This window comes from Amblyomma mixtum, chromosome 2, assembly GCF_055824585.1.
Source record: "Amblyomma mixtum isolate Tamu chromosome 2, ASM5582458v1, whole genome shotgun sequence".
Lineage (NCBI taxonomy): Eukaryota > Metazoa > Arthropoda > Arachnida > Ixodida > Ixodidae > Amblyomma > Amblyomma mixtum.
The window spans coordinates 190,286,877-190,307,187 of NC_143013.1; the positions used below are offsets into that span (position 1 = coordinate 190,286,877).

General features: G+C 44.9%; 1 protein-coding gene across 1 annotated transcript in view; it reads right to left on the reverse strand.

The window, feature by feature from the left end:
* The window catches only part of LOC149361881 (uncharacterized), a 32,360-nt gene extending 14,338 nt beyond the window's left edge, over positions 1-18,022 (reverse strand). Inside the window, exons 1-3 of the mRNA XM_089569613.1 lie at positions 17,793-18,022; positions 8,877-8,977; positions 1,234-1,296 (exon numbers count right to left, since the gene is read on the reverse strand). Coding sequence (XP_089425739.1) covers positions 1,234-1,296; positions 8,877-8,977; positions 17,793-17,883 — 255 coding nt within the window. The 5' untranslated portion in view covers positions 17,884-18,022. The remainder of the gene's footprint in view (positions 1-1,233; positions 1,297-8,876; positions 8,978-17,792) is intronic.
* Between the last annotated feature and the right edge of the window lie 2,289 nt (positions 18,023-20,311).

The following is a 20,311-nucleotide window of genomic DNA, read 5'->3' on the forward strand; positions in this document are numbered from 1 at the left end:
TTTAATATTACTATGCTGTTAATAACATAAGATTTGCACCAATATTAACGTTATTCACGTGGTAACTGTCATCAGATTTCGTATCGTGCACTAAAACAACGGCTGTGTTGATATATTTGTGGAATTTGGCTGTGTTGAATTTTGCTGGTATGTTTAGAAAACACTTAATTGAAATAATTGATTTAACCTGAAATTCTTTTTTCGTCACAGTCTTCTGTTATTATGTACTCTGTATGTAAAACGATAGTTTTTACTAACACTTGATGTCCGAAAGTTCTTTTTGGATGTCATGTTTTCAAAGCTATTTTCTTTTTTTGCCGCACCGAATGCTATCTACCAGTGTTATTTAGACTGCTTTGCTTTTAATCTTGTACTACGCTTACGCTTTTTTGTATATGTCCGCCGTTTTTTGAATTTGCTTTTACGTATTTCGTGTACTTGGACCCGAACTAGCCGCTGGCTATGGGTCCAAAAAGTGTTTGTATTTCCTGTAAAAGAAATTCGTAAATAAATTGAAATTGAAATATTGACCAATAACGTATCCCATTCGCATGTTATCAGTGTAGCTTTGGTATTCTTTTCAGATGGAAGTCTGATTGAAAAGTGAAGACAAGCTACTGTTGCTACCAAGAGTGTCCTTGTTTCTTCAGTAACTACCGCAGTGATTAACCTGAAGTAGTGCAATGAAACGCCTTAGTGGCAAAGCTCTTCTGCTGTCCAAATGTAGGTGCAGGACTAAGCTTGTAGGGTACAAGACCTTTCCAGCTGCGTGACAGGAGCACGATAAATGATTTCTTATTTTCTTGATCAAGTAGTCACCCAGCAAGCTCTAGTAGGATACATCAAAGAAGCACTGCAACTACACAAACGTTGAACACTGTTCAGAAGCTCGAATTGCTGTGCGAGTCTGTTGTTTATGTTTGAGCCATAAACCACCTAGACACAGGAGCAGAAGAAGGCGCGCACACACACTGTCGCTGGACTTAGAACTGGTTTATTTTTGGCTTATCTACGTACTCAAAGCCGTTTTCTTGCACAAGTGCACATCCAAATAACAAAAAAATCCAAGTCCGGTCGTCCTTCCATCCCCGGCGACAGAATGTGTGCCTTCTGGTGCTTTGTCTTTGTTTTCGCTTGTTTTTTTGCTAGCAGCTAAACACCATGAAACAAAGCCTCTGAACAAACGGTACTCATGACGCCAACTATGGAATAATGTTTCCTGATTTTTCTTACTTTCATACACTCTTCTGCATACGAGTAGCACAGGCGAAGAGCAACACATAGTCTATTTGTTTCCTGCGAAAACAAAAAAAACGTGACAGTCGATCAATGCGTTTCATAGGGCAGAGTATAGGTTATCATTAGTGCTCACCATTAATGGCGGTGGGAGTGTGGTCTATTTCTTCCAAGACAATGCGACACGCCATTCCCCTGGCCACTCTCTACACCTCCCGACACTAATTGGAGACCACTGTTTAACTCTCGCCACCCGTCACCTTTGCCAAAACGCCCTCTCACCATCTTCGGCAAGCTCTCTATCTCCCGTCTGTCTTTTACGCTCTCCTTCTGTACGCTTTGCCACCTTTCAACCGAGGCTTCACACGCCTTTGCTAACGTCGGATACTTTTTGCGCTAAAAGGGGTTCTAATGTTCATGCATCAAAAAACATTGATTTGAGGTTCTTTTTTTTTTAACAAAGCACGGCGCTCTTATGATAACGCATCCCTACTATTAATAGCTCCAATCACGTTCAGTGACTGCGTCCATGACGAAATATTTTAACAAGGCTTTCGTACGTGTATTTTCAATTAGGTTCTCCGCCTTGTTTGAGATTCACATGATTTAGCAGTAGTGCACGCCGCACGGAGAACAGAAACACAACCGGTAGGATAAATCTTCAAGAACGGAAGAGAGCACGCGGGCAGGCCAAAAGAAGACGCACAGCATAACACTGAACTACCAAAGCTGACTGAGCACAGGGCTCACTTAAAACGTTTGCTCACAAGTTTCGATTTATCATCGTCTCTGTTCGAAGCCTGGCCTCGAAATGGAAACAATGGAAATGGAAGTACCTAGGTATTCATATCACTCAAAATTTAACATGGTCTATCCATATTGACTACGTTATTAATAAAGCTAACCGCATGTTAGGGTACATACGTCGCAATTTCTCAGCCGCTCCCTCATCTCTTAAGCTTATACTCTATAAAACACTTATACGTCCTAAACTAGAATACGCAGCATCAATATGGGATCCTACACATGATAACTTTGTATATTCCTTGGAACTAGTCCAAAATAATTCCGTTCGCTTCATTCTTTCAATTTACAACCGTACGGCAAGCATCACAGCCATGAAATCTAACGTGTCACTCCCACCGTTACAATCTCGCCGTAAAATTGGTCGCCTAACACTATTTCACAAGCTATATCATCACGTTACGCTTCACGAGTATTTCATATCACCCCCAGAAAGCATTTCACGTCGCATCGATCACCGCCACAAGGTTGGCATCCCAACATGCCACACCAACTCTTCTTTTCAGTCATATCTTCCTCGCACATCTGTGGAATGGAACCGCCTTCCCCCCGATACTGCAGTCATTGCAGATAACAAACCCTTTCACGACGCAATAGCTAACATTGTTTATTCTGAAAGAAGTTGATCATGTGTTATATCTGTTTCCACTGTGTCATGTACATTGATTTTATGTTATTTACGCTTTGTGAATGTTGTTTCTTTTAATCTGGAGAAAATTTATTTCGTACTACCTGTTTTCACTGTATTATATTCATTGTTCTTTATCCTAATTAACCCACTCCCCTCTGTAATGCCTTTGGCCCTGAGGGTACAATAAATAAGTAAATAAATAAATAAAACACAGTAGACACTTCCCTTGGCATGCGGGTCTGTTCGTTGCGAGCGCACTGCACCTGGCGGTCCTAATCACAGCCCTGGCACCAGCCCTCGGGCGTGCAGAAGCCTATCACTTCCGTGCAAATAGAAGAAGCGAAAAAATCACCCCGAACCCCCTCCAGCCACCTCTGTAGCCCGCGTAAAGCTGCTATTCACTCCCCGGTCCTTTCCGTTAGTGCTCGAAACTTGTGCCGCCGCTTGCCACGCTGCCAAGGTCGCCAGCACAGGAGCACCACGCAGCCCTCGCGCTAGCGCCTGCTTTCAAGTGCACTCCAAAAAAAAATTTCTTTCTCCGGCGGACGCGCCGAAAACACCTAGCGTTAATCTGAGTTGCCTCAGGACTTGTTTTGTTCATCATGCACATGTGAAGAAGATGAGAGCGCCTGCTGAAATGATCTCTGGTACGTTTAACGACGACACGGCAGACATAGGCGCTCTGGATACCGGTATTCGGAAAAGGTATGATATTTGGAAATATTTATGAAAGACGTCATGCATTTTATGACCATGCCGTAGACGACAGGGTGCTTTTTTTAGCCTTTCATTCTTACAAATGCTTAGAACCTGGCCACAGAACCAACGCACATATAAAACAAACATTCTGGCCGTTTAGCAAGGCAAGCACGAAATATTGTGCGAAGCTAGTTTTTTGCACGTCGACAGTAATGCTACGTACATGGAAGCGTGATAGAGCCTTCGCGGTGGTTCAGTGGTTATGGCGCTCGTCTGATAACCGAAAGATGTGGGATCGATCCCGGCTGCAGCGGTAGAGTTTAGACGGAGGCAAAATATAGAGGCCCATGTACCGTACGATGTAAGTACACGTTAAAGAACCCCAGGTGGTCAAATTTCCGGAGCCCCCACTACGGCGTCCCTCATAGCCTGAGTCGCTTTGGCACGTTAAACCCACAAACCAAAACAAAAAAAGAACGAAAGCTCCACTAAGATGGGCGCCCACCCAGGGAGCCAGGTATGTGCTCTTCCTTTCTCAAAATCAGGGGAGTACGACGTTGTCGACGTCAAAGCCAACGAACGCCGACGGCCTATTACTGTTGTTGTTGTTGTTACTGGCCATTTATTATTGATCAAAATAAAAATGGAAGAAAGGATGTTGCTAGCCTCGGCATCTGCGATAGAAACCTGAAGCACCTGAGCTGCGGCTAGCGGGAATAAAACGACAGCGAGAGGGAAGGAAAGGATAGGGGTAGGGCGGCAATAATCACCATTTACAAATACAGGATATTGAAATAGCCTATAGCACCATTGCCGCGTTTCTGCCAAAACGCTGTCAACGCAAACAGCGCGCATCCCTGTGTTACTACCGCCACGTAGCTCAAAGCACGATTGAGGTTTTCACTGACAAAGGTAGGTAGTTGTGAGCACTTCGGTTCCTTTCGTGACTTCTGCTCACAGGTTGAAGTTGATGAAAACGGCTATGTGGAATCCACAGCGCGAGAAAGTGATTGTTTAAAACAAGGCGGGATTGGCTGCGGCGACAGCGTTGTGCTCATTTCCTGATCATTTCGTGTCGTCGCGGGTTCAAGACCCCGTCGCGGCAATATTTAATTTATTTCTGCAGACACGTCACAGGCTTTAGTCAGACACCGCTTTTTTCATGATTGCAGTGAAGTAGAGCTTTCGCACTGCAACTAGAGTTAAATGGAAGTCCAGAACGAAGAGACTTTTTCCCGTCAAAGGATACCCTTCCAGCCAATGGCATCAGCTGATTCTAACAAGACTGTTAGCGTGAGAATGCGGGGAGAGGCATATGAAAGGGGATAATCCCCATCGTCCATGGTCACGCTGGCATGTTCATGAGCATCAGCCGATGCTGTTGACTGCTAAGGGGTCCTTTGATAGGGAAAAACCGCTTTAAGTTGTACCCGACTGTAGTTCATTGCAGGAGGTAGCGAGCGCAACACACTTCCTTTCGCATAGATCCCGATGCTCTAATATTAGGCTGCCACTGTGTGCGAAGAAAGCAGGGAACCACTTGCTTTCTGTGAAACGTCGAGTCACCGCAACAGGTGAGACGGGAAGATAATTGATAACAAAATACTGGCACGCACTTGGCACACAAAATGCAGGGCGTGCGCCGAAGAGCGCTTAGGTTGTTTCTATCGAGCTGGGCTAGCTAAGAATTTTTTTTTCAACAAGCCCTCCCAACTTTCAGCTTTTTTGCAGTGGGCTTATTCTCTTGGAGTGCGCGCTGCGTCTATTATCCGAAATGGCGGTTAAAAATATGTAAACCTATACATACTGAAATAATAGAGTGACTAATTGATTATCTTGCCTGAGAATCGTTTTGATTAGCAAAGAATATGCAGCGAACCGACAAACGTAACTGAGATGGGACAACGCAATGCAGCCTGAACCCGGGCCCGCTTTTACTAGGACCTTGCTAAGGTTTACTAGCGGTCTGATGACAGTGGTAGGCACGCAATAGATCCTCGTTGTACGAAGATATGTTTTGCATTAGGCTTGTGCCCTTGACCGTGGTTGCGTTTCGGTGAGTTTGGCGTAAGAAAGTTCCGACGTTCCACGCAGTCTTGGCACCGCAGACAGGAACACCTAACGCCATGTAAATGTTGTTCTGCTCCTTCACAGAAAACTTGATTACTCAGCCAATCCAAATAACTGGACGGTTGTTCATCTTCACGGAGCCACTGGTCGACCTCGTTAATGCAGCATCACGCTCCACCTGCACGTGTGAGCGAGAAGCTAATCGCCTTATTTCCAGAGACCGAACTGTCTGATCCGTTCAGATTGCAAAGTGTGTATGAATATTTCATTAATGCTCGTTCAAAAGACAATTCAACGTTGGTGCTTGTATGCACTGAGGATACGTTTCTGGTATCGTAACTGAAGTTAGGATACCAGAGGTTACGTCTCTGGTGTCTAACACTTAGCGAAGTGGCATCGCTTTCAAGACATCACCTTCTAGAACGTCACCCATTCAATAGGAGTAATGCACGTGCGAAGGCGTTTCAAGGCTTGTGATGTAGGCACTAGCGCTGCGATCACACTGATGCACCCCAGAGATCGAAGTACTTTTAACATAGATGCGGCACTGCATGCTACAGCTTTTCAGTCTGCATTCAAGCGGGTGTTGTAGGCAATGGAGCGTGTCCTGGTCACTTCCCTGCAGCAGACAAGAAGGAGTGTCTGCTTCGGCGACCAGCCTGTGCAACATAGTTCCCAGATTTTTGCACTTGATCTAAAGTAGTTTTCAATGGGGCACCTTATGTATAAATAAGCTTAGTGCGTAAAGTACAAAATTCCAGTAAAGACAGACACAGGGACAAAAGAGCGGACTGGGTGTTTTTCACCAAAGCGTCGTATGGAGAACCTCGCATATGGCAATAAAAATGAGGCAGGCATAGTTTACAAGGAGTGAAGATTACACGAGCATTGATTAGAACTCTGGTACCGCGAAGAAAAGAACGTAAGGAAACCGAAGACTGGCATGGGGGGGTTGAGGCGCAGGCATGAAAAGACAGCTCTTGCTTCCGGGAGCAGAATGAACATAACACCTACTCAAGGGCGGAGTGCGACGGTGAAATACTGAGGAGCAGTGGTGTGTTGTGTTGAGTGTCCGGCTCATAGGCAACCAAGATCAGCATGCACCAAACACAATGATTTTATACATTATAGTCCATTTATTTCTGCAGACATTTTAACCATGGCTCTTTTATTACATCTTCTATGTTTAAAAGCCGTGACAGCTAGACAAGTTTACCTTCACCTAAGAGTGAAATTCGGCGTAAAGTAAGTGCTCATTTTTTTCGCAGTTTTCCAAGTTCTGTGCACGAGAATAAGACGTGATTTATTTTGAGTTCATCTCCCCATTTTTGACATAGGGATTTGTCATGCTCTGTCAAGAAAAAAATGTGTGCTATGTATGTGTGTCCAATGCAGGACGACATAATATAGTTCTGTAAAACATCCTCGAGACCTGCATGATTTCAATTCTCCAAAATGGGCTTCATGAACTGAAGATTGTTGTTTATTCTGTGTTCCGAAGCCGCTTGCCATCGTCGAATTTGGCTACACTTCGAATTCTTGTAGCTCAACTGTATTTGCAGCGCTGCTATCCCGAAGAAGCCTTCCGTCACGATCGAAATAGTGTTGGACTTGAACGCAATGAGCCAATGGTAGCAGCGGAGGATTGATATGACCAGGCGGTGTTTCTGCAACTGCTGAGGGGCGTCGCTAATTTCTCGCGTTTACGATACTTTCTAATTTATCGAAACTCTGTACTCGGTAAAATTGCAGCTTTGAGATCACTAAGACTAATCTCTAAAAGTTAGACGTAGTGTCCTCTCTATAATGAACTAAAACAAGCTAGAATTGCTCCTGCATTCATCCACATTGCTAGAAACCGAGGCCACAGTAGAACTGCGCTCTCTTTCTGAGAATAAGATCGAAAACATTGCTCCTTATTTCAAACTGTGGTGTTGATATGATAAATGGTGGTACTCCGCTTAGGCCTTCAAGAAACAGAGATTTAGAATAAGGAGACCACTACCGCATACCGGTTCCTCCAAGCGCCAGCTGCGTATATCCAAATGTCCCCGAGGGTCGCACACCTGCCACTGCGCGGGTGCAGCAGGGTTTCCACAGACGCGGAACATAGCGGATATCGCAATGCTAAAGCTGTCTGCCGTTCGCCTTGTACAATCTAGCTGTTCTACAAGATAGTGTCCAGTTAGATGCTGCGTTGATGTCTCTAAAATTTTAGACCCGAACAAATAATTTTTGTTTCTATTTCACCGAAGATGTGTAGTACAGTTTCTGTGTCGCGAATAAAATTCACTTGTAAGTTAGCGCTGTGTCCTGTGTCATAGCCCTGTCCTCCTGTGCGCTCGTGTTTTCATCAAAAATCTAGGTTTAACTATATTCAGTTCAATACCGATAAAAAAGACTGCCATGTGAGCATTTGCATGCCTTGTCTATTTCCCTGGCTAACACCCACTGACCTCAGATTGTTCATAGAGCCTCTTCTTGTATTGGGGGTCAAAAATTGATCATGCAAAAATTTAACAGTAATATTATTACTATGGCTAGAAGATATCACTTAAACTTCAAATATAATGCACTGCCTGAGCAAGAAGGGGAGGAACGATTTTAAAGCTCATTCTGCATCCGTCTTAACATCGCCATCGTGATACTATGGTTCTGGAAGTATGTGCTTTTAATGGTTTTGGGAGGTTTAACATCCCAAAGCAACTCAGGCTGTGAGGGACGCCGTTTGGAGAGCTCCGAATCATTTCAACCACCTGCACTACTTTAATGCGCACTGACATCGCACAGTACACCGGCGTCTAGTATTTCGCCTTCATCAAAGTGCGACCGCCGCGGCCGGGATCGAACCCGCGTCTATCGGGTCTAGCCCAGCACTATAACCACTGAGCCGCTGCAGCGGCTTTGACTCTGAAATTAAAGGCTTCACTTGGCAATATTCTGCTGGAATTTGACGTTGAGCACTTCGTCGCCGCCCTGGGAGACGCAAGGGCAATGAAACTATTCATTTTTTGCTGACAACGATCAGTGTGTGTGTAGGGGCGCGTTGGAGTCGCATGAATTGCATCGGCGTGTGTTGTAGCATTGTGGTAATCTACGACTGTCCTGGATTCCTCAGTCTTCCTCAATCCTCATTACAACCTCAATAGATGATGCGAAAAATGGTTATAAAGCGCAGACCGTGGCTTTTGTTATCTTTTGTTTGTTTGTTTATTGATACTGTTAACCCTATTGAAGGGTCATTACAGGAGTGGTAGGAAAAAAAAAAGACAGCAAAAATACCAACAAATCTGTCATCAAGCGCATTGTACACGTACACGTAACGTTTCACTTTCATTGCCCTCATTTCTTATTCGAAGATTGAAATATGTTCATTCAGAATAAACAAAACTAACCACTGCTTGGCAATTTTCCGAATAATCAAACTGTCACGTACCCTGTAGATAGATCCTGGAATATTCATGGTAATCGCAGTGTTCTTACAGGCCCATACGAAATCCGTAGCAACTCTCATGGCTTTAGCTGTGTCCCAGGCATCTGAAAAGTAATTAACCAAAGGTCCTCAGTAGATTTTGTTGGGTGTATCCTTTGCGGATAAACGCCCCCTCTCAAGTTCAGAAATTTAAAATTAATGTTTCATGGCGTCAGCTGGCGCGTTTGAAAAATACTTCCCTTTTAACCAACCCCCACAGTTTAAGTTATAAAATTTCATTGCATACAGAGGTTGGGTAGTAGACACCTCCACACTTTACTGCACCTTCTCATTGTATGGATAGTATCTTCATCGATTTTTCGAACCCCACTTACCCGGCACCACACCAACGATTAACGCAACGAAAATCCAATATCTCGAACTTGATAATAAAACAACAGGACATGGATAGAGGAATTCCGTATCGATCATTTTCAGATGGTTAATACGAATAAGAATACGTCCACCACAACTCTATACCAATTCGGGTGTCGCTCAAGCTTCTGTAAATTGCGCGCTTGTACATTTATTATATACCAGTGATAAAGCATTAACTATTATTTCTACCGTTGTACATTACGAGTCGCCATGGGCTGTATCTTTGTATATATCTACAAATATATAGCGAGTACTAATGACGTCATTACGTTGCAATCTGATGTTAATAGGCCAACAGAGTGACCCTGCAGCTGTCAGATACAAATTAACCAAGAAAATATAAATCTTCGAACTTAAATTCTGATTTAATGTCACAAACCAAAACTTACACTACGAGTAATGGCATAGTAGACACGGTCCCATCGGTTAAAATATTCCAGGGACACAAACTCCGTCTAAAGGATATGGCGAGATAGGGTTAACGGATCCATTCAGCGGCGCGGGGTTCTCTTTGCATATCATTTTGCAGAGACGGACACTAATATTTTTTTAATTATTGTTTTAAATTTTATTTTTTCTCATTTTTTTGCCACAAGACACACAAGGACGGACATTTCTCAGTGGTTGAGATGCAGCACGCCCGGATCACGACCGAAGTGTTGTGGTTCCAGTCCTGGCTCGGCCATATTTCTTTTAAGCGCAGTTGCTTTTCTTTCTTCAGAGGCACAACGCAGTAGTAGTGAAATTACGTCACGGCCCTGTGGACCAGTGAGGAATTGGGTAGTGACGTCACCCCTGTTGTACTGTGTGATCGTTCTGGGGTGTTCGAATTTCCCGCGAGAGGCCTTGTGATACTGAAGTCACAACTCTCGCGGACATGCCGGATTTTCTCATTACAGCGCCGACGCCGGCTTTTCCGATGAACGGAACCCCTGACTCTGTCGCGTTAATACCACAGCATGTTCTTGAATTTTATTTCTAGGCAGAATGACCATATAGAACGTAGTACATCAAGAGTGCAATAAAAAGAAGGCTTTCTCAGGCGACGCTTATACCAGGTGTTTCAGGGAAGACTAAGTAATTTTGAGAAATAGGCCCTTGGGGGTAAAAAATATGTCTTTTGCGGCATAGCATTACCAGTGTCGGCTGACACCGGAAAGCCGGTGAATTGTCGTAAGTAATAAGCTGGTTAACTAATTTCTGATAATTGGCTTTTTAACTATCGCAGCTACGCAACTGGCTGCAATTAATGATTTGTAGCCGGTCGTTAGTAATAGCGATATCAGCTTTTAGAATTCTGAAAAAGCGATTATCCTTCGCGCTGTGACTGGAAAAAAATTTGGCTACATCTTGCCAAAATACATGTGCTTTCGAAACGAATAAAGCTTTCCAGTGCACGTGACTAGCCAAAAAAAGCCAAATTTTGTCGAGTCACAGCGGAAACGGTAATCGCGTTTTATAAATTATAAAATATGATATGGGTATTACTAAGAACGGGCTCCAAATCAATAACTGCAAATAGTGGCCTGACTGTGATAGGTAACGAGTTGATTTGTGTTGCGTTGTGTTTAATGGCTGATAGGCAGCTAAGGTCATCATGCGCTTGGTATTTAGAGCCAAAAATGTACAAAAAGTAGGTGGGGCCGGAGCAAAAGTAGCGCCAAGTTTGAAAACGCCGGAAGTATGGCATCCCGTGGCCGCAAGTGTGGACGGATCCAACGCGTGAAGCCAAATTTGAAAAAGAACCGCGGCGCGAAGTTTGAAAACTCAGATGGGTAATTGGCGGAATTGATTAAGTTAAGATAATTAATTGTGGTAACGACAAAGTATCAATAAGGTATCGCCAATGCTTACGCATTTCTCCAATGCGGATGCCGCAATGATCTTTAATGTTTTTTTTTGCGTCACAACCAATTCACTCCTAAGAATCTAAGAGTAGTCCTGAAGAAGAAAGCAGCTCGATTGATCTTGTCATCTTACTTGCGACGTCAGAGGGCTGCATCTCTGAAGGAAACGCACAGCACTGCATCGCTCGCACTGCGAACAAATTTCGTTAGATTATCCTCTTTTCACACACTGTAACACAGGAATACACCGTCTGCCTAGCGAACAATCTCAGCGCGTCACAGTGAACCCTATTTTTCCCGAACGGAAAAGTACGAGGATCGGCCTTGCACTTCTTCAATTCTCGATTGCAGTGAGTTACACTTCAGGATCCCCGTGAGTACACAGTCTTCGCTATTTCGTTGCGCACTACTAACTTAACTCAGATCCTCGAATTTTAGTAGCAAAACTTGATTTGTCAGCGGACTCTTTCGGAACTGTAGTTTTCAAGCTTTTTAGTTTATTGTGAACCTTCGCGAGAATATTTTAACGCGGTAGCGTTAGAGGCTCCGCTGCACCGAAAATCCGACTTCGGCGTTCTCGGCGTTGGGAGCGAAAAACCACGGGCATGGTTCTGGCAACTGCTCCCTGGACAGCAACCTAGGAGGCAGATGGGCCACCTAGGTCACGTGACCTTGAGGAGTCATCACAACCTGCCCACTGGGTAGTGAGAAAACTGTCGACGAGGGAAGTAGCAGTTGAGCACCGTGGGGCGCACAACGCCCATCGCTGGGAGCACCTGCCATCGCAGGGCGGTAGCGCATCGCTTAACAGCTGCACACCTGCGGGAGGAGGGGTATGAGGACTCCCAGGGATCTATGAGTGTAGACTAGAGAATGACCGGCATATATGGGAATTCACCCATTACACTATCGCGTAATACCTATAAAGGCATAACTTAAGTGTCCCCCAAATTCTTTTTTTCTAGTGTAATGTTTCTGAACTGGTTGTGCCTGAGCTCCGTTTAACCATCAGCACTGCTTTTGTTGTTCGTGAAATAATCGTGCTCTTGTTTATGCCGCTCCTTATGTATGGCCTCCAGCATATCTATAAATAAGGAAGTGAATACAATTGATGCCTTATCATCTGCAAGTACAGTATATGCTTTAACCACACAATACTGCCGCTATTAGCTAATTACCAGTGGCTGACGGCAAGAAAACTCTCAACAATTTTGGGAATGTCTTCGTATTATAGACGCTTTTTCATACCTTTTAAAGCCTCGCCGAAGCTCTGACTCAAGTATAAAAGTACCAAAGGTAGACGTTTGGAAAAAGGAAGCATCTCAAGCGGAAGTCTTCAGGGAACGTAAGCGACGTTTACACCAATCAACAGTAGTCAGATACTTCACTGAAAACGCCGGCGCGAGCTGTGTGTGTTTAAATTGAGTCCTTGTCCTGAAAAACGACGGAGTGGAGCGAGTAATCACTTCAACTAGCCGTTCTTTTATCAAAGATGAGAACCTACTACCGACGACAGGAAACTGATGCCTAACGACCAGCTGGGTTGGATGAAAATTCGGCCTTTACTCGTACCGTAGGCCTTTCAAAGCTGTAAGTGACCACCACTCTTTGTGTTGGCTTGCAACGTTAATGTCTCCTTGGGCTGTCTTGCTCCCTAGAATATACGACTACAGCAGTTCTACATCACACTGGTTCACAAGTCAGGAAGGGAGTATTTTGATACAAGATGTGTATCGCGTGCACCGACTGAAAACACTCCGACGACGACGGTGTCTTGAAGCAAACATGGGCACCAGCACTTTCACACAACAAATCTAGGACCACCAGCTTAATCCCAGAGGCTTGCAGAGAATGCAGTTCAGCCTCTGCAGCAGAAAGAGGTGCGGAGTACTGGCCATGCTTTTTTAAACTCCAGCCTCGTTCCTTAGACAAGTCACTGGCCGCACCACTTGACGTACAGTCTTTGTCAAAAGTAACCAGGCTGCATGGTTTGCTTCTAGCTCGTACAGTGTAGCCCTTACAGCTTTCCTGAAGCTGAAATGGTGGTTAAAGGTTCTTACTTTCCAACACCTTTTGATCTTTAAGAGAGCCACAAGGGCTGCACTATACAAGCTAGAATCAAACCCTGCAGCCTGGTTACTTTTGATAAAGACGGTACATGTACAGTGATGTCTTCACAGAACACGGCCTCAACAAGCTGGTATCTCGCTATGTCACGAACTGCAACAATCTTAGCACTGATCTGAGGAAGCCAGTTCTGTCCAGAATAGACTGCATCCGGTTTCGGCATCCTAGACGATCACGAATGGCAAAGTGCAGGTGTGTACGGTTATGCGTGACCCGCACCCCTATCGTACTAAGAACTTGAATCAAGTCCACCTTGGCAAGAAAGAGCTCCTTGTTTCTATATATTATTGCCATGGTGGATTGTACGTCTACGTATATTTCAACGCGGTTTCGCTACTAATTATGAAAGTGGCACTGGCATACACTTCAGTACCGAAACATTTATCGTCGGTGAACACCGTCACCATAATATTGGTAAAAACGACATCTGTGACAGTTTATCGCATCCTTGTCTTTTCATTGCATCTGTTTGCAATTTGTACACGTTTATTGCAATAGCTACACACAGCTTTTTGAAACTTGCAACTGTCCTCACTATGCTGCGCGTCACACCCCCAACAGCGTTGCAAATTCCGGGCTTTCGGTTAAAGCCCTCTATTGGCTGTACCTCCCTCCCGCGTCTTTGGGCTACATGCCGTGTGCCTGACAGAGTTCCGCTTGGTCTGGTCTCCAGTGGCGTTTTTTGCTGAGAGAGGAAAGTCGTAGGTTTTCTTGAAGGTCAGCTCCTTCTCGGGGAAAAGGCGTTGCTGGAATGGCTTGTTTCGTAATCCACGCAGAAAACGGTCGTGCAGCATGACGTTCAGGCCTAGCACTGTAGGAAAAATGTTTGCGCAGCATGACATCCGGTACTAGCGCAGCAAGACCGACCGCGGATGAAAGCTGCTGTCGAAATCACAGGCAGTAGCGAGCTTCCTGAGCGCCACAGCATAGTCGCTGACAGTTTCACCGTCTTCTTTGTCGTGCCGTTGGATGATTGCTCTGCAGTGCACTTCACTCGACTGTGAGTCGAGGTGAGCCTGGAGTTCCGTGGTAACCTCGCAAAATTGTACCCTATTGAGCGGCCTCGGTTGCACAAGGGCGCTTATCACGTGAAAAGGCGCATTCCGGCATAATATCAGTAGCTTAGCGCGTCTCTTCGACGTGTCCGTGATGCCTTTAACTCTTAGAAGATGAACTAGAGAGGCTCATATGATTTGCAAGCAATAAAGTTGCCGTTGAACTCAGCTATGCGAACGAAGTCAGCAGCTGCCATAGCGTACACTGCTGGCAGCTTGCGCAGAAGCCGACACTCTGGTTTGTCGCGAGCCTTCCTCGTCGCCAACTCTAACGTTCGGTCAGCCGTAGTAGGCTCCTGGCACGGATTTTAAAACAAGACAGATGAAAACAGCAGCCGCGCTCTGGAACAAACGCCGCTACAACAGCCGCATGCATGCGCTTCCGCAGAAGAAAATCTCGGGTACGACCAAAGTCTTCACGGTCGTCTACACTGCGGTTCGAATAACATGCATACCTCGTGAGAGATGGTGATGAGGTGCTCATTCTTACTTGAGAGTGCCTGCCAAGTGTGCTACAACTCTTTTTAGTTCGCGTACCGATTTTACTCTCGCGGTACATACCTGCAGTAACTGTCTGCTCGAGATGGATTTATTTTAATGAAAGAGCATTAGAGGTCCGTTCTTGATAAAAGCCTCTGTTCGTCCATCCATATAAAGAAAATGCAGGTTGGCCCATCTTGCAGGAGCGGCAGGTTGGAACCTGTCCACCGGACTGCGGGCACCCTGCCCACCACGGCATTCGGCAATGAAATTACCTAAAAAATTTGATGGCATTTGCCACCTGCCAACCGTGGCACTGTGCATAAGATCATTTCTCGAAGTAGACAGCCTCCCGAAGAACTATCTGTTGACAAATGAACCTTACGGGTGCTTAGGACGAGCAACCTGGTCCTTTCAAGCCCCACCTGTGCTGTATTTAAAACAGTAGCCTGCCGTGGCAGTGGCACATCCAGTGAGCTAGATGTTATAGTTGATGAAAAAATAGGACTTCGATAGGCCCCAAAATACACGCAAAGTCGAGGGACTAGCCTTAGCTCTTAAGCAACCACAGTTGTCGAAAATAATTCAAGGCTCTCTACTAGGGCCCTAAGTTGAAAGCATCTTTACTAGCACATCCGCCGTCTCCGTACGTGGAATACCACATACACTAATTCCGGTGCGCCAAATATAGTAGCATGTTAATAGTGGTGATTATTCTTCTAAGCTAGTCACAGATCTGCACATGCTGAAATGTGCAGATTGGTGACTGATGACGGCTACCTTTAGTGAGTTGGCCTGCTGGCGAAGAAATACATTCACGATTCTACCGGTTTTACAGACGTAAATACGACATAGCGAAACGATATTTCATGCGCCAAGTTATACATGCCATACATATAATAGGCCTTCTTCTTCTTCACCAGTGATAGCTTTTTCCGTTCGCAATTAACCTTTGCGCCAACTGGCCAGCTTCTTTGCTGCTGAAAACAGCGCCCTCACAAGATCGTTTGCCACCCTGTACTGCGTGTGATGCAGTAACCCTTTAATGCACGAAACTATATTAAAGCTGGAATAAATAATTGATTATGACGATAACATTTCTTTTACGGCCCTTTTGCCATTAAATCATTTAATAGCCTTCTTCAACGTTAGATATATTGCTCACAACCAAAATTGCGAGGACACTTTGGCAACTAAAGTGTTGAGAGGCGAAAGCCCAGGACAGTTTGCCGTGACGACTTCCGGTGGATGTGACGTCACGCCGTTCCCATGGCTATATTGATACCCAAATTATACATCTTTCGGGAGCCTTAAGTGTTATTTACACTTGATTACACATTTTTCTGCTTAATTTGACACAAATCCGACGCTTTTCCGACCATTCCGTGACAATTTTCACTATGCCGCGACGACTTCTGGTGGACGTGACGTCACACCATTCCCATGGCTATATCGAGGTCGGCGCCATTTCGACGCAATTCCGGCATCTTTGCTTAAAATAATTAACTTAATAATCTACACTCATCAAACTTGATTTCTCGGTTCATTTTTTTTGCTCTTCTATCGGAAGCGATCATTGGTTTTCTTTCATCTTTTTAGTTCCCGAGTTAAACGCGGATGACAGCTTTGTTAAAAGACGGCATTACGAGCCTTTAAAGGGTTTCGCCTTAAAAGCCCTTCGCCTCTTAATCGGCCCACTTAGGCATCCAAACCCATTTCAACTTCTTGGTTACAATAGGTTTCCATGACACTTTTCTTTGTTTCGTTATGCACACCTTATTTCTGATGATGATGATTATGCCGGGGTTTATTTTTTGGACCAAATGCATCTAAGGCCAAACAGCGCCAAAGACAAGGCTTTCCGTTAGCTCAGGCTAACATGTTTGCACAGGTTAATGTCAACAGCAGGTGTATGGGGTCTAAGAGTAGTGAGAATGTGAATGATGATAGTGTGTCAAGAAGGTGTATACGTAAGGTGGAATAGCCTAAAGTGGTGTTAACGGCCTAAAAATTGTTGTCAGAAAGGATACATAGAAAAGACGAAGTCGGGCAGCATCAACAACAGTCCTTGCTTCAGCAAGAAGGGCGAAGCATCTGGCAGCTACGGCTAAGCTCAGCCTTCTCCATAAGAATGAGAACGGGCCGAGGTCACTTGAATTAAGAGATTTCTTTTAAAAAGGCTGCCGAGTTAAAAAATTTAAATACCCTATCCAATGAGAACATGTGGTCATCACGCAAAAATAAACAAGGGTTTATTGGTGTTTTAAAAGTATACTGTTCAGGAAAGTGCTGTCATCTTTGTCTCCAATATCGGGCACATGATCAGTGTGTGGACGACTGAGATGTTGGCACCAGATATCGCGCATTTTGGTGCTGGTTTATCCTTTAAAAGATGTGAATTCGGGATGCATGATATCTTGATTCTTTTGTAATGCAAACAGGTGTAGAGCAGCACGCCTTTTCACACATTTCTTACCACCAGCACACTTGAGTGATCCGTACGGCCAGTATTGGTTGGGGAAAATGGCGAATTTTTCTATTTTAAACCTTCCGCTGACATTTCTTGAAATACTGTGTTAGATAAGGTCGTTGTACATGTGTGCAAGTTAGGTATATATGTTACGCAGGAGTATATGAAAACGTACAGCCCCCGTCAAAAGTATACAGCCCAGAGGGTTTGCTTGCAAGGCCTGAAGTGTGCCCCGTGATGCATCCTGAGCGACCTTAACCTCTCGAAAGAGGAATGGCTTCGCGTCTTTAATCCTCTCAAGCTTTGGACTGATAAACACGTTAGGGAGCCACGCGTAAAAAGCTTAGAAGCAAACCGCTCGGGCTGTACACTTTCGACGGGGGCTGTACGTGCACCGCACTATCCCATTCCAAGTATTGTTTATTTTTTCATATCAGCAAGCATTTTCGAACATATACTCCTATGACACTGGTCATGAAAGTGCTGGATGTAGGATAGAAAACAACCAAGGAAACAAGCTTACTCAATTGTGTGGTGCAGAGGTCTATTTTCGTCATTTCTTGGCTGTTAGCAGTTGCCGCCATGCAAACAATGATGATGGCTGACCGCATCATTGAATAACTGTGAAGTAAGCACTAGGGTCATTCAATTTCCATCTGGGTCCTTTCAATAACGTTTCATTAAACCAGCTAAGCTGCCTTTCAAGCAAGAGCGCTATCCTGCATGGAACAAAAGTAAGGAGGGCGCGAGGAGGCTTTAACGACAGGGGCAGTGGGCAGGAAAAATGAACTGAGGTGAAGGAAGGAAATAATAGCATGCACGTGCCTCGCGCGGCCTTGTCAAATATGCAATGAAGAATTAGCTACGTATGCGCTACCGGCTATTTCCCCGCACGCGCAGGAAACATTGAAAAGGAGCAGGCTTCAGTATTTCACATGTATCCTGCCTGCATAGTGTCAACAGCTGTCTCCAGATTATTGAAACAGTAGGTTGGTTGATGGACAAAAAAAAAGGTAACAGTAGATGGCTTGTAATAAAATAACAAAAAGCATTCAGAAAAAGTGGTGAGAAGGACAGCCTAAGAGCACACGGCTGGCCTCCAGCGAATGTGTGGCCTCCAGTAAACTGCTGCGTACAATGCACCAGCGTCCAAGGCTTAAAAACAAAAGCGGCATGGCTCGTCAAGGCTATGACGGGGCAAACTTGTTTTAATAGGTAGCGAAGCAAGCAAATCATGTCCAGCTACGTGAACTGCGGTCCGCCCTGGTTACCTTGTGCGCATTCATGAGACGAGATCCATCTGGAAAGATTGACACACGGGACACATTAGCTATTTTTGCAGTGGGGCCAAACGTAACATACACGCATTCTGTAAGCTGTCAGGGGCGAAATTTGCGGATTGGTGATATGGTTCGGGACACAAAGGGCAGCGTCACTTATCGAAGACACTATCACGTAGCGGTGCCGGACAGCTGGAAAGCACGTTGGACGGCAGATTAGAGAACTTTATCTGGAATGCCAATTCGACGGAATTGTTGGTCATAAAAAAGGAATCAAATGCAGCGGCCATACAGACACACCCACCTGGCTGTCGTCTTAATCAGGCTAGGCGCTGCAATTTGCTCTCGTTGTAATCGACAATCAGGGAGCTTTATAAGGCAACCTACATAGAAGAATGTCTAAAGAAAGGCGCCCGTTACAGGCGCCATCTGGCATTCCCTTTCGAAAGAGAATGGGGTCACATCCCTTTATCTGAGTTGACGTCGGATCGTAACCACTTGCTTTACAAGATTACACATTGAAGGTAGCTACAAAAAGAGCGGAATCAGGAAACTCCCTTCTTATTCACAGAACCTCTCTTTAGCTTATGCTCTTTTGAAGTCAACGTAAAGTAGGGGCAATTTTCGCTACATCATTTTCAGAAATTGCATTGGAGAAGGGCTATGGCCCCCCTTTTCACGCTTTTGCTTTTGTGTTTAGAGAACGACGTGCGAATACAGACTGCGAACAAGAAGTTAATTCGGTACAATTTTTAAGAGCCTTGCTTAAAAAATTTAGCAAGTCTTAACTTAAAATTGAAGCAGAAGTTTCTAGACATTCTAGGTTATAGAGTAGAGTAGAGAGTAGAAGTGTATAGAACATTCTAGAAATGTGTGTGCATGGCTGCAAATACGTTCAAGTGATCTGGTCGCATGGCAGGACAGAGAAAAAATTTAGGCAGTGATTACACAGTAGCCAAAAGAACGAAAAACTCCCCTCCTGAAGACAGGCTGAAAGCGGTAAGAGATCGCATCAATCAGGATAGAACTAAGAACCGAAGCAATTTCCAACGCCATTTCTTTGCGAACAGTCGTTTTGCGGAAAGAAAAATCAAACTAGCCAGAGAAAGACAAAAGAACGGAAGCACCACAGTCCGTTGTCAGACACAGTAAGAGAGAAATAAATTTTAATGAGGAAAAGGTGGAGAGGTCGGCCGGTGGTAACATGGCCCTGGCCTGCTAATCCACACAGGGGAAAGGGAAGAGCAGGAAAAGGAAAAGGCGCTCTGTGGTGTTGTTCTACGTTTTGTCCTTGTCTGCCGCGCCGAAGCATTTCTTGAAATATGTATGACCAACTGGCCTAAAAAACAACCCTTCTCAGGAAAAGGAAATTGCGAATGAAGGTTGATGATGGCATAATACAATGAGTTTCACGGGTGATGTCTACACACACACACACACGACACTGGCTGGCACTCGCATCGCGGTTAGTAGACGCACATAAAACTGGTGTCTGCATCACAAACACCGACACATGTCATTAACCATGTAGGTGGTGCACAGGCGGACACAGACGAGTATTCAGGCCTGTTTCACGCAAAAAGTTGAGCACGGCCTTTATCACACGCCACCAATCAGAACGTCTCGACCTGGCGCCCAGAAGAGTTTCTTCAGAGAGAGGGCGAGAGTCCAGTTGTTTCACGGTCGCCTACAATGTTGTTCTTTCAGCAGTATAGTTCGGGCACTCGCAAAGAAGGTGTCCAATAGTCTCTGGAGTGTGGCA